This window comes from Spermophilus citellus (assembly GCF_964194105.1).
Source record: "Spermophilus citellus genome assembly, chromosome: 1".
NCBI classification, from domain to species: Eukaryota; Metazoa; Chordata; class Mammalia; order Rodentia; family Sciuridae; genus Spermophilus; species Spermophilus citellus.
The window spans coordinates 243,318,545-243,332,586 of record NC_138182.1 but is presented as its reverse complement, the minus strand read 5'-3'; the positions used below and the strand labels follow the sequence as shown (position 1 = coordinate 243,332,586).

General features: G+C 33.3%; 1 protein-coding gene across 3 annotated transcripts in view; it reads left to right on the top strand.

Annotated features, from left to right (window-relative positions):
* Positions 1-14,042, top strand: part of MAP3K1 (mitogen-activated protein kinase kinase kinase 1) — an 82,515-nt gene that overhangs the window by 49,851 nt on the left and 18,622 nt on the right. For all 3 annotated transcript variants that reach the window (XR_014020628.1, XM_081282019.1, XM_081282018.1), the window contains exons 3-6: positions 2,636-2,836; positions 6,219-6,419; positions 6,789-6,905; positions 7,276-7,424. Coding sequence is in view for 2 of the 3 variants with exons in the window: in XM_081282019.1 (XP_081138145.1) it covers positions 2,636-2,836; positions 6,219-6,419; positions 6,789-6,905; positions 7,276-7,424 (668 nt within the window). In the remaining variant the exon portion in view is untranslated. The remainder of the gene's footprint in view (positions 1-2,635; positions 2,837-6,218; positions 6,420-6,788; positions 6,906-7,275; positions 7,425-14,042) is intronic.

Sequence of the window (14,042 nt, the reverse complement as noted above, 5' to 3'; positions counted from 1 at the left end):
GATAACCTAGATTCATAGATTGGAAAAGTTAGAGAAACTCTATTCAAAGTATGAAGACAGCATTATGAAATACAGTTCTTTATTCTTATAAAGGAAGAAATAGATTCTAATTGTTACAGTGTCCTAGCACCAATCTATACACCAGGTTTTTGTGTTTTTTCTTTATAAACAAAGACTGCAGCATAAGATTCATCTAAACTACACCCCTATGAAATATCTAGCCTTACTTTCATTCCACATACCTGTTTAAATTAAACATAAAAGTAAAAATGTAGTCCTTCAGTCTCACTAGCCACATTTCAAATGCTCAGTAACCACATGTGCCTGGCAGCTGCCATTGGGGCAGTGTAGTTACAGAGCATTTCTATCATCTCAATGCTGCTGGAGTTCTAGCGCTAATCAGAGTTAGATATCTCAGTAGCCCCGAAGGCTTTGGACACCCCTTATCACGGAGTGTCAGCTGTTACTTGTATTCTACCCACTGCTTCTAATTCTGTCTCATGGACTTATACAGAATAAATCTGTTTGTCCTTTACCTGCAAACTCTTTTGGCTACCTTGGTATTCACGAGTTCTTTCCTTTCCAGCTAAACCTAGTACATTTCTTGCATTTCTTCCTCACTCGAGATATGGATGGAAACCCCTCACCATTTTATTATTCTTGTCAGAGGATAAAAAAATCAAGGCCTTGTCTTAGTAGAATGTTCTATTGAAACATCTTACAGAAAGTGGCAGTTAGAGAGGGAGATTTCTACTCAGTATAAAGAACTTTTGAATAATTAAAGCCCTGTGAAGTTAGAATGTGCTGTTTTCTGAGCTCTTCGAGCTAGAGGTATTCGGAGTCTAACGCTTCTGAGAAAACCGCAGAGCAGAAATTACAACTTTTTAAAGAGGAGCCAACCATCTATCTTTTGTTATGGATGAATTAACATTTTCTAGTTTTCCAAAATGAAAAATTTTTTTCTCACTGTCCACTTTCCAGCAAATACTTAAATACCTTGTCTATGTATGTAGAATAGGAGTGAAGAGGGCAGAGGTGTGTAGAATAAGACACCTAACATATTGTCCCTAAGCTTAATTACCCCATCCTGCATTTTATGGTTTATAGATTTCAAATTATCCTTAAAAAGTTAACTGTCTACTTGGTTTTGTTTATTTTTATTGTTTTATGTAAGTTACTTTATATTCTTCTTGAAACCTAAGTAAAGCATAAATATTTCCAAATGGGAAACCAAGGCTTATACACAATAACTAAAATATCACATGCATGAAATACCACAAAGTACTTTGTGACTAGGTGCTAATGAGTGGGGTGTGAAAAGAGCAGTAAGGACTTAGGAAAGAGAATGTCAAGCTGTAAAGTTAAAGGACATTCCACAAAAGGTAGGATTTTAACCATGCCTTTAAAATGGATGAGTTTCAGCTTTAAAGAAGAATGAAATTATGGCATTTGCCAGTGAATGGATGGAGTTGGAGAATATCATGCTAAGCAAAATAAGGCAATCCCAAAAAACCAAAGGCCTAATGTTTTCTCTAATATGCAGATGCTAATTCACAATAAGGGTGGCAGGGTTGGAAGGCACTAAAGAAAAACAGTTAGATTAGGTAGAGGAGAGTGAAGGTGGGAGTGGGGGGAGATATGGGGATAGTAGAATGAAACAGACGTTATTACTTTATGTATATCTATATGACTGCATGACCAGTGTGATTCTATAACATGTGCAATCAGAAAAATGAGAAATTATACTCCATCTATATATGGTATATCAAAGTGCATAAATGCATTCTACTGTCATGTATGGCTAAGTAAAACAAATAAAAATTTTTTTTTTTAAATGGATGAGTTTTCTTCACATGATGGTATGCTTCCTGGGACACTGCATGCTGGAGATGAGGATTTGGAGAGTGAGTGGAGCACAGAGTGAGGGAAGGTTAGGCAAGGTTAATAGAATAATGACTGACTGTGTAATAGAAGTAGTAGGAAGACCAGAAAGTTTGGCCTTTAGTTTATGGCTAGATTCAATCTGAGAGCTTTAAAATTAAAAAAAAAAAAAAAAGTATTTTAAACTTAATTTCTACTTGAGAGATTCTTTAAGCTTCTGGCTTCTTTTGGTTTTCTGAGATATGTGTCTAAACTATTATGAAATGTAATTGTTTAAAAAAAATAAAGGTCAAGGTGGTTTATATTCATCAGTCAGATTATTTGATTACTTAAAATCATGCTGAGTTTTTCAGACCCTACATTTTTTCAAAATAAATGAAAAGATCTTCATTTATTTAGTAAATTAACTATAGAAGTTATAAGTGTTTATTTTTCACATTTGTTGGCTAACTTTTGATTATTGATTTCAAATATTAAATGAGTTTGGGCATATAATAACAGTACCATTTCTAAAATGTTGTACAAAAACATTTTAACTAATAAGAAACCATAAATGACTGACTTTTATATAAGTAAAAATGTCTTTAACATTTATGGTTTAATTTTTTTTTAAAAAAAAAAGTAATACCAAATAAAATTTGGTGTACTTTATGGTATATTTATATAATCTGATTAACTTCCTAGTCTGTGATATTCAAGTTCATTTATCATTTATGTTTTTGAGTAACCAAAATATTGAATACTTTTTATTTAGGTGGTAAAACCAATCCCTGTTAAAGGAGATGGATCTGAAATAAATAACGTGGCAGCTGAATCTCAAGGAGAGGTCCTGGCAAGTGCTGCTTCACCAGCTCCCAAAGGCCGTCGGAGCCCATCTCCCGGTAGCTCCCCATCTGGTCGCACAGTGAAATCAGAGTCTCCAGGAGTAAGGAGAAAAAGAGTTTCCCCAGTGCCTGTAAGTTAACGTTTTGACAAATATATTAGTTTCTATCATTTCTAGACTCATTTATAATACAGAAAATATTGCCGAGCATTCTGTTAGAATTTCAAAGTATGATCTAGATACTCATGTTGGGAGTGGGGGTGGTGTCCTGAGACCTCTTCTGAAGATCCATTAGGTCAAACTAATTTTTTAATAAAATATGTTTTTTGCATCTTTCACTGCACTGGTAATTGTGGTGGGTAAAACTTCTGGTGACTTCACCTGAATTAAGGCTATGACAACAGAATTTTTCTTCTTTATTGCTATATGTTGGCCATTAAAAGAAACAAATAGCCACTTTTACTTAGGAATGCCTTTGACAGAGAAATAGAAATTAATTTTATTAAGTCCCAACTCTTATTAAATACACGCCTTTTAAATATTCTGTGATGAAATGAGAAGCTTTCATAAAGCACTTCTCCTCCATGCCAAAATATAGTAGTTGTCTCAAGGAAAAACATTCATGTGATTGTTAGAGTCACAAAGTGAACTAGAAGTTGTATTTTTATGAAATATTATTATTTGAAAAAAATGACTGGCCAACAAACTATGATTATTCAGACTTGGGTATTTGGAAGATATTTTTCTGCCAAACAAATTGAGACAAACTCTTCACCAGTGACAAAATTTAAGATTTTAAAGCAAAAATTAGAATTTTAGAAAAGTCATATTCACCACTGTGAACTTAACAGTTTCCCAGAACTTAAGATTTCTCTAATGAGATAGATGACACCAGATGTGATTTTTTTAAAAAAAAATATTATAATGAAATGTGAGTGTTTGGAAGATCTGCATGACTCAGTGAACTCCAGATGAGTATTATATGGTATAAAACAGTGATTTCATAGGATCCATATAAAGTATAAAATAGGTCATCTGGATTTTAACCAGTAGGGAAACATTGTTGGTGTGGTTTCAAATGTCACATTACAGCTACTTTTAAGAAACCACTTTTGAGCCTTGGTGTACTATGCATAATTATTTGAAAAGTCTATCAGAATATTCCTTTCTTTTATGTCTACATAACTGTGTGAGGTCGGTTTTCTTTCCTACACTTACCCTGGCCAACACGTTATATGTCAGCAGATTGAATGCAGAAGTAACTGAGAATCCAACTGTTTTTTATGTTAAGCCAGTCATCAAAGAGATTTGCAAAAAAAAAAAAAAAAGCAGGTGGGCCCTTCATGACAGAGACTTCCAGTGATGGGATGTATGTATGTTAAACTTTCTAAAACTTTGAAGCCAATGAGTGAATGGAAAAATGGTTAGAGAGTGACCAAAAGGAGGAGCTTTGGTTTTCCTCAGATCTCAAAAAAAAAAGTACATTTTCATTATTAACACAATAACTATCTTTTAGTAATTCCCAAATTTTGCATATTGGGCACAGCTCAGCAGAGGTGGCTTTCTGCTCCCCATGGCATATGCTGAAGCTGGACTAGCTAAGGGTGCTTCTCCATTCACATGCATGGCTTCTTCTGGAAGACTAGAGTAGTTGGGGACTATTGGCATCCCTTTGTCATAGCAGGGTGGCTGGATTGCAACAGTGTTTCAGGAGGGAAAACTGCAACGTGCAAGCTCTTCTTAGCCTCCACTCTATCATGTTGGACTGCCTGATTGCCCAAAGCTAGCTACCTGCCCAAACCCAGTATCCATGTGTTAGGGTTTACACAGGCTGTAAATAGTGGGAGGTGTGGTTCGTGGGGGTCATGGTGGTAAAACTATATAGAAATATAAACAGAATTGCATCCCACATCTCCTCCAACCCCCAAAACAGTCCCACTCTTAAAACAGGAAGCTGTTGGTCTAGAGCTGTTTTTGTACCTGGAAATCAGACTGACTATTGGCCAATCACAAACAGCCAGCCAGCCAACTGGTTATATAACTAGGGACCACCAGATAAGGCAAAAGCCTCCCTGTGGCCATCCAGCAATTACTTTGTGTTCAGCCTATAGAAGCTGATTTTTTACTTCATGCTGCTAAGGTAAAGCTCTCTGACTCTCTTCTAGTTTTGAGTACTGCCTGATTCATGAATCATTCTTTGCCCAAATAATCTGTTAGATTTATTTAGTCTAAAGTTTTCCTTTGAACAGCAGACTCTGCCCAGCCTTAGGCAATTGCTAATCTGTTTTCTGTCTATATATTTCCCTCTTCTGAACACTTCATATAATGGAACCATACAATATGTGGTCTTCTGTGAAAGAAGTTAGTCACAGTCAAGTTTTATCCATGTTCTATTACATGCATCAATATTACATTAATTTTCAATTGCAGAATAATATTCTTTTTTATGCATATATAATATGTTTTGTTGACCCATTCATCAATTGAGCTATTTTCACCTTTTGGCTATTATGAAAAATGCTGCTGTGAACATTCATTCATTAACAAGTTTTTGTGGGGGCATATGTTTTCATTTCTCTTGGGTTATTCCTAGAAGTGAAATTGCTGAGTAACATGTTTAACATTTTGAGGAACTGCTTATAGTTTCCCAAAGCAACTACACACAGTATTCTGGTTGCTTTGTGCTCTTGCCAACATTTATTATTTTTAACTATTCAGCTGTGCATCCAAAACAACCAGTATTTTTACTGGGTAGTGATGGAAAGAATAAGTTGTAGGAAAATCAGTGAAGTATAGTAAGAGCAGTATGTTACTCCACAGGAAAGTTTTTGTCAGCCTCCACCGAGGTTTATTTACTTACTTATTTACTTATTTTAATTTTCCTTGGTACTGGGAATTGAACCTAGAAGCACTGAGACAAAGTCTTGCCAAGTTGCTGTGACTAGCCTCAAACTTGTGATCCCCCTGCCTCAGCCTCTCCAGTCGCTGGGATTTCAGTGAGATGTTTTAATCAAGGAAAAGTATCTATAGAATGTATAGTAGGAGGAGTCCCAGGACAGTGTTTGTAAGTTCCAAATCACCGAAGAGCATTTAATAAAGCCTTAAATAGAAGGCAGGAAGTTGGATGTTTAATTTTTACCCCTAGACATAGTCATTTTGCCTGCTTCTGGAGTTTACTTTTTATGCTTTTATTTTGGTTTATATAATACTTTCAAGCATACTTTTCAAATGTTTACAGAGTAATTTGTGAAGTTGACCTGTGGTTCTCACTCAGCCAGAGTTATCACCAGTTGTAAAGATGACTGAGATTACCAAATTTCACCTGAGATGAGTATGTCAGGACAGCATTTTGCCTGACTTTGCTTCATGACACATTGAAGCATTTTTTTTTTTTTTTTTTTTTTTAGAATATAATCTACCATATGGGTGTCTAGTAGACTTTTTTTTTTTTTTTTTACTATTAACTTCTTGTTGAGAAGTAAGAAATCTAGAAAACAAAAACACTGTCATAAAGTTTCAGAGCGGCAGAATCACACCACCTCGAAGAGCCCCTTCCCCGGATGGCTTCTCACCGTACAGCCCTGAGGAAACAAACCGCCGTGTGAACAAAGTGATGCGGGCCAGACTGTACTTACTGCAGCAAATAGGACCCAACTCTTTCCTGATCGGAGGAGACAGCCCCGACAACAAGTACCGAGTGTTTATTGGGCCACAGGTAGTATTTGTCACCATCTTATATTGTATTAGCATCTGGTACTAATTCACATTTACAACTATCTTAAATTGAGATCAGTTAATCCCCTTGAGTAAAGTCAGTTTAAAATGTATTTGGGAGCTAATAATGTTTTTCTTAAATGTATTTATGAGATTTTTACTATGAGTCAATACCTTAAATAAATTTGATCTTTTTAATAAGTTCACTGAAATAAGAGATTAATTTGTAGAAATATTTGTAGACTTGTCTTACATGTAAAGATAATGAAAAACATTAATATATATTTTGTATAAACATTTAAAAAATATTAAGAAAGTGATAAACCACAGATTTATTAACCCATCAGTTTTAATTCTTTTAATTCTTCAGAACTGCAGCTGTGGGCGTGGAACATTTTGTATTCATCTATTATTTGTTATGCTCCGGGTGTTTCAACTAGAACCCTCAGATCCAATGTTATGGAGAAAAACTTTAAAAAATTTTGAGGTAATTTTTTTATAAATGCTTTGGAATTTTTAAAATTGTGAACAAATTTATATATTTCTGAAAGTTTTCTATGAGCTCCAAATTTAAATAAACAGTGATCATTTTGAAGGTGCAAAGGTATGTAAGAAGTATTTGGTACTGATAGTTTTCTTGAGATCTCTTGAGTGATAAATTTTTTCTTCTAAAATGAATAAAACAGTGAACACTGAATATTTTTCTAAGTAAACTGTGTTCTTAATTTTGAAGCTCTTAAACCGGCTTTATGAAAAACATATGTAAATAAAATATGAATAATATTTCAACCACTAGAACTCTTCATATGTATAATTATGGCACAAATATCTTTATTACTGTCTTTTTCCAATGTTAGGTTGAGAGTTTGTTCCAGAAATATCACAGTAGGCGTAGCTCAAGAATCAAAGCTCCATCTCGTAACACCATCCAGAAGTTTGTTTCACGCATGTCAAATTCTCATACATTGTCATCATCTAGTACTTCTACATCTAGTTCAGAAAACAGGTTAGTACATTTTAAGGAATTAAGCATTAATTTAATTTTTTAATTAGAGGTGATTTTTTATATCTATTTGTTAAATTGCTCAAAAATGATTTAATTTTTAAATCTTGGTTTTCATGTTAAAATCAAGGGTAAATAAATATTAAGTCATTTGAGGATATTTTATTCTAAAATCTAGAGTGCTGGAAATGGTACATTCATATAAGAAATGTCCATTTCATGAGAAAAATTATGTGGCAGATGTAAAATACTAAGTGGCTACTGTCTGTCAATCATACTCTGTGCCAGAGCATCTGATATATTGTCTCATTCTAACAACCATGTCATTAGGTAGCCACGTGTTACCACTGTTTTATAGATAATGAAGCTGAGTACTGTGTAATTAGAAGGAAATGTCTGTAGTTTTTTGATAGTTTATTTACATTTCCAAAATCACTTTCAACTAGAGGATTTTTTAGTGTTTTTTAAAATTTATTTATTTATTTTACTTTTTTTGGTATGGTACTAGGTATTGAATCCAGGGGTGCTTTAACACTGAGATACACCTACTATCCTTGTTATTGTTTGAGACAGGAACTCAGTTGTTGGTGAGGCTGATCTCAAACTTGAGATTCTCCTGCCTCAGTGCCCCAGGTTGCTGAGATTACAGGAAGGTGCCACTGCACCCAGCTTTAGGATTTTAAATTATATAACATTGTTATTTAATTAATAGCTATTTAATTAATTCATAGCTATTTCCAGATAATTCTCTCAAACTCTTTTACCTTTGAGAATATAAACATATTCCAGTTAAATAGACTTATCAGTTGTAATAAAGAAGTTCAGCTGTTAATCAGAGTTTTTACTTGACATCTACAGTGCTTTTCCAACTTTCCATGACCTAGTTGCTGATAAGATGAATTTATAAGCCTTAAAGGATCAGAGAGGTAGCCCAAAATGACAAATGTAAAATTCTTTTTTAAGTCTCTAGTATCATCATAATTCAAGTGAATTTTTTTCTATTCTATGATATTTCTTTACCGGTGTTAATGGGGAAAATGAGATATTTAAATTATTGCAGAAACCTCCTCTTTGTTCCCAAGGCACTGGTCTAAGTGATTAAGTCCCATATTCATCCCATCATCCTTTTAAGTATTGTAACTATCTCAGAATTTGTGAAGAAGGGGAAAGTGATGACAACATGACAAGGGTTCAGTGAAGACGAGAGAAATATTTTTTATCTGTGGAAAATATAAATATTTGAATTTGCTTAATTTTAAATGAATTGATTGTAGAATCCTAGATTTTTCCAAGTTGTTTAGGGCATTAAAATTTTCTAGGCCTAATAATGACTAAATCCTGAAGAGGTCATGAAGCTCACTTGATTAAGAGCATAACCAGGGTATCTTGGCTCTTAGTTCAGAGCTCTTTCTCTCACATCTTATCTCTTCTAAATAGAATAGAGAGAGAGAGAGAGAGAGAGAGAGAGCGCTTTATTTCTGTAGCTTTCTGACCCAAACTTATTCTAATTTTTCCTTTCTCCTTTGAATCGGCATTTCCATAACTTTTAACTTTGAAGAAAAGTAACAAATACTTAAAACAAGCAAGCCAAAATTAAAAGAGAAAGTTTCTCTGTAACATGGAAAAAAAGATGCCTTGAAAATATGGATTGACCATAATTTGGGGATTCTGTTGATTTATTTTAAATTTGTTTATTTGTGAGGAGAAACTACAAAAATATAGTCATAATATACTTAGTTTTTTCCCCCACACAATCATGTTTTTATATATAAAAATTAAACAAATAAAAGGGAATTTATCTGCAGATCTAATTACATTAAAAATTTAAATTATATTTCAGAAATAATAAAAATCAGAATTAGTACAAATTGAAAATATTTGCAAAATCCAACAAAATCTTATCCATAAATAAATCTGCAAAGAGGAATCTAGAATCTCAGTGCATACATAAATGGACAAAGGGAATGAAAAGGATGTTCACAAAATAATTTGAAGGGGATAACAAACATATTTGGTCAACCTAATAATTAAACAAACAAAACATCATTTTAAAAAAAGGTAATAGTTTTTATTTACAAAATTAGTGAAGACTTTTATAATGAAACAAGTCTGTTCTTAGAAGGATGTGCTTCATGTATGTAAAATGGTTTTGTTCCCTTTCTGGGAAAAGGTAATGTGTCTTTTTAAAATGTTTTGATTCATTAATTCAGTTAAATGGTTTAATGGTTAAATTAAAGTATGTCCACATTATGAATATGTTAAGGGGGTGGGGTTGTGGCTTAGTAGTAGAGTATGTGCCTAGCATCTGTGAGGCACTGGGTTCTATTCTCAGCACCACATATAAATAAATAAAGGCCCATTGATAACTAAAAAATATTTTTTTAAAAAAATGAATATGTCATGCAACCATTAAAATTGTACTTTTAAAGAATATTGAATGGCATGGAAACATGTTTATAACTGAAAGCACATTCAGGTTATAACACTATATTAAGCACAAACCCAGTTTCTAATATATGAAAAGTATTACAAGTACATAAAAATTGTAATGGTTATTACAGGAGGTGTTAACTTTTTTTTTTTACTTTAAATGTTTACTTTGTGGGCCATTGGGTTTCTTGTCCTAGCTACTCAGCTCTGCCCTTGTAGCCTGGAAATAGCCATAGATAATCTGTAAATGAATGAGTGTGATGCATTCAAGTAAACTTCATTTACCAGAGCAGACCACCACCTGATTTGTTGTCTTGCAGTTGGCTGCTCACTGCTCTATATTCATGTGATCTTCTGAAAAAAACTACCAAAATGAAAATAATCCGAAATGTCAAAACAGTGGGCACAAAGATGTTCCTAGTGATTTCTTATAACAACCCAGGTGTCAACAACAAATGGATAAACAGTTATCTAGTCAGTGGAAAATTATAACACCTTAAAAATTATGCACACACATACAGTGGAAGCAACCCAAATATTCATTAAGTGATGGATGAAAAATGAAATTCAAAACATTTATACAATGAAATATTATCCAGCCTTAAAAAGGGAGTAAATTCTGATATATGCTACGATATGAATGAACCTTGAGGACATTATGCTAAGTGACATAAGCCAGACACACAAAAAACAAATACCATATTATTCCAGTTATATGAGGTGCTTAGTCAAAATAATAAAAATAAAAAGTAGAATAGGGGTTGCTAGAGGCTGGGCAGAGATGGGACTTGTTTAATGGGATGTAGTTTCAGTTTTACAAGATGAAAAGAATCCTGGATAGTGGTGATGGATGCCCAGCATGAATGTACACTGAATTGTACTTTTTAAAAATATTTTTAGTTGTAGATGGACACAATAGTCGTATTTTATTTATTTATTTTAATGTGACGCTAAGGCAAGCACTTTTCCACTGAGCTACAATCCCTGGCCTGAATTGTACTCTTTTTTTTTTTTTAAGAGAGAGAATTCTTTTTAATATTTATTTTTTTTTAGTTTTCGGTGGACACAACATCTTTTATTTTATTTTTACCTGGTGCTGAGGATTGAACCCAGTCCCCCACACATGGTTGGCGAGCGTACTACCGCTTGAGCCACATCCCCAGCCCCCTGAATTGTACTCTTAAAAATGGTTTATGGGGGCTGGGGATGTGGCTCAAGCGGTAGCGCGCTCGCCTGGCATGCGTGCTGCCCGGGTTCCATCCTCAGCACCACATACCAACAAAGATGTTGTGTCCGCCGAGAACTAAAAATAAATATTTAAAAAAAAATTCTCTCTCTCTCTCTCTCTCTCTCTCTCTCAAAAAAAATTGTTTAGATGAAAATAAAATGTTTAATATGGCAAATTTTAGATAATATATACTTTTTACCACAACAAAAAAGCAAAGAAGAATATTATAAAGAACTTAATGTTTAATAACAAGTAAAATGTTATAATAAAATTTTTGTAAATATGAAATAGTATATGTATTGTTACATAAATTATTCTTAAAACAATGCTACTTATTGTTTATCTTTAATACATTGCATATTTTGATAGCTTTTCCACCTTCAGATAAATCAGGAGGGAGAAAGGTCTAGTCATTGTGACTTCACCTCAGGAATTACACATTGTGACTTTTCTGGCCTGTTTGTTCAGCTTATTGGGAAATTTTTTGTAAATGATTATTTTGCTGTTGGTCACTAAGACCTACTTTTTAGCCTTAGACATTAGAAGTACACTATTGGGCCCAGGGGAAAATGAAAACCTGAGCTTAGCACAGAACCTAGTTTTTAGAGGTAGGTAGATTATGAAACATTCTTCTAAAGTAAAAGTTTAATGATAGGTCTGCCACAGATTGGTTTTATAACTAATTTAACATCCCAGATTCTTATATTTATGTAATAATGAAGTATTGTTGATTTTAAAAGCTGTTTATCACTTCACAAAGGTTCATAGTGAAATGTTGAGAGCCAAGGCCCAGTCAGAATGAGCCTGGCATTTGCCAGAGGGAATGTTTGAAAGGTGACGCCAGCGAACCATTGAGATGATGATTTGAGTTAAGCTATATATAACTGCTGTGATGCTGCTTTGGAGCTGCTACTTTGGAGTTCTCTTGGGAATTCCTGGAAAGTTCGTGTTGGTTGGGGAAGTGCTGGAGGAGGGATTTCCAGTGGGTGGTATTCCTGGAAGGCCCGCGTGGGTGGCATTGGCGGGAGTGCGGATAATAGGAGTTCCTGTTTTGAACCTACAAGTGCCTCGTGGCTGCTCCGTTATTTTGTGCCCAGCCACACTGCGGCAGTGAAAAATAAGAAAACAAAATCTTTCTCTCCAGAACAACTGCACACAACGTAACTATTGTTAAGCTTTGTACAACTTTTTTAAATTATATAACACAAGGAAATAAATTCTTCCTTTTATTAGGTGTGAGAGAAACAGGTGCATGTGCACACACACTATTTCCCTCTCTTTTTTTTTTTTAACAAATACAAAGTCATGCCATATATTTTGGTCTGCATCTTGCTTTTATTTTCATTTTATTTTAAATATCATTTTCCCAAGTAACTCCTGGGATGTTCTTCAGTAGCAGAGCACTTGTCTAGCATGTATAAGGTCCCAGGTTTTTCCTAGCCCCACCACAAAAAAAAAAAAAAAAAAAAAATAGTACACACTCCTTTTTTTATGTTGTTGATACACCATAGTTTAATTTATCATTACGTTAATTGATTGATATTAAGTATACCAGTAATTATTTGTCTACTAAGTGCAACAAATTTTTCTATTTTCCTGCTCACATGCTTAAAATATTTCTGTAAGACAGCATCCTAGAAAATAGAACTTTTAGATCATGAATATATACATTTGAATATATTAAAGATTAATAACAAAATTACCTCTCAGAAATTTTATTTTTTATTCCTACCACCAGTGTATATGACAACCTGTTTACCTATGCCATTGTCAGGGGCCAAATGTTACCAATCTATTTAATTTTTACCAATCCAAAAAATAATAATAAAATAATATATGGTTTTGTTAACATGCATTTTGTACTTCTCTTTTCATGCTTATATTGGCTATTGGTATTTTTTATTTAATTGCCTTTTATCTCTGTTCATTTTACTATTGAGTTATTAGTATTTTTCTTACTGATTTCCTAAAAGCACTTCATATATTAGGAATATTCAAATAAATACAACATAATTGCCCATTTTATGTTGCGATTTTCACATATTTGGCCATAAACATTCTGTACATGCTAGAATTTTGTCATGTTACCTTTTTCTTCACCCTATAATATATTGTGCATTATTTTTAAAAAGTTATTTATTATAATTTGTATACATGACAGCAGAATGCATTTCAATTCATAGTACACATGTAGAGCACAGTTTTTCCTGTCTCTGGTTCATAGATTCACATCATTCGTGTCTTCATATGTGTACTTAGGGTAATGATGTCCATCTCATTCCACATCTTTCCTATCCCCAAGCCCCTCCCTTCCCCTCCGTCCAAGCATTTTTTTTTTTTAATGGATCTCTTTGTTCCTTTTGAAAGATTTGTAGTGTCTGGTTGAACATAATTTTTTTAACTTCTTTTTGATGTCCATTTGATTGTTTTCATTTTTTCATTATGTTAAATAATATTGCAGTGAATATTCTCACACATATCTCTATTTTTGTTTCATCGTTTCTTAGAAGTCTAGATGAAAGGTTATGTACATTTAAAATGCAACATGTGTCTAGATCTAGTTCTAAGGAAGCTGATACCATATAGTTTTATTTGTAAAATAAAACAAAATCTTTCTCTAGAGACCAACTGCACACAATGTAACTATTGTTAAGCTTTGTACAACTTTTTTAAATTATATAACACAAGGAAATAAATTCTTCCTTTTATTCAGTGTGAGAGAAACAGGTGCATGTGTGCACACACACTATTTCCCTCTCTTTTTTTTAAACAAATACAAAGTCATGCATATATTTTGATCTGCATCTTGCTTTCACTTTTATTTTATTTTATTTTAAATATCATTTTGTCAAACCTTATAGCAGTTTGTTTATTCAAAAGGCACAGTAGCCACATTTTAGGGATACATTGCTATTTTTTAATATTTATTTTTTAGTTGTAGTTTATTTTATTTATTTATTTTT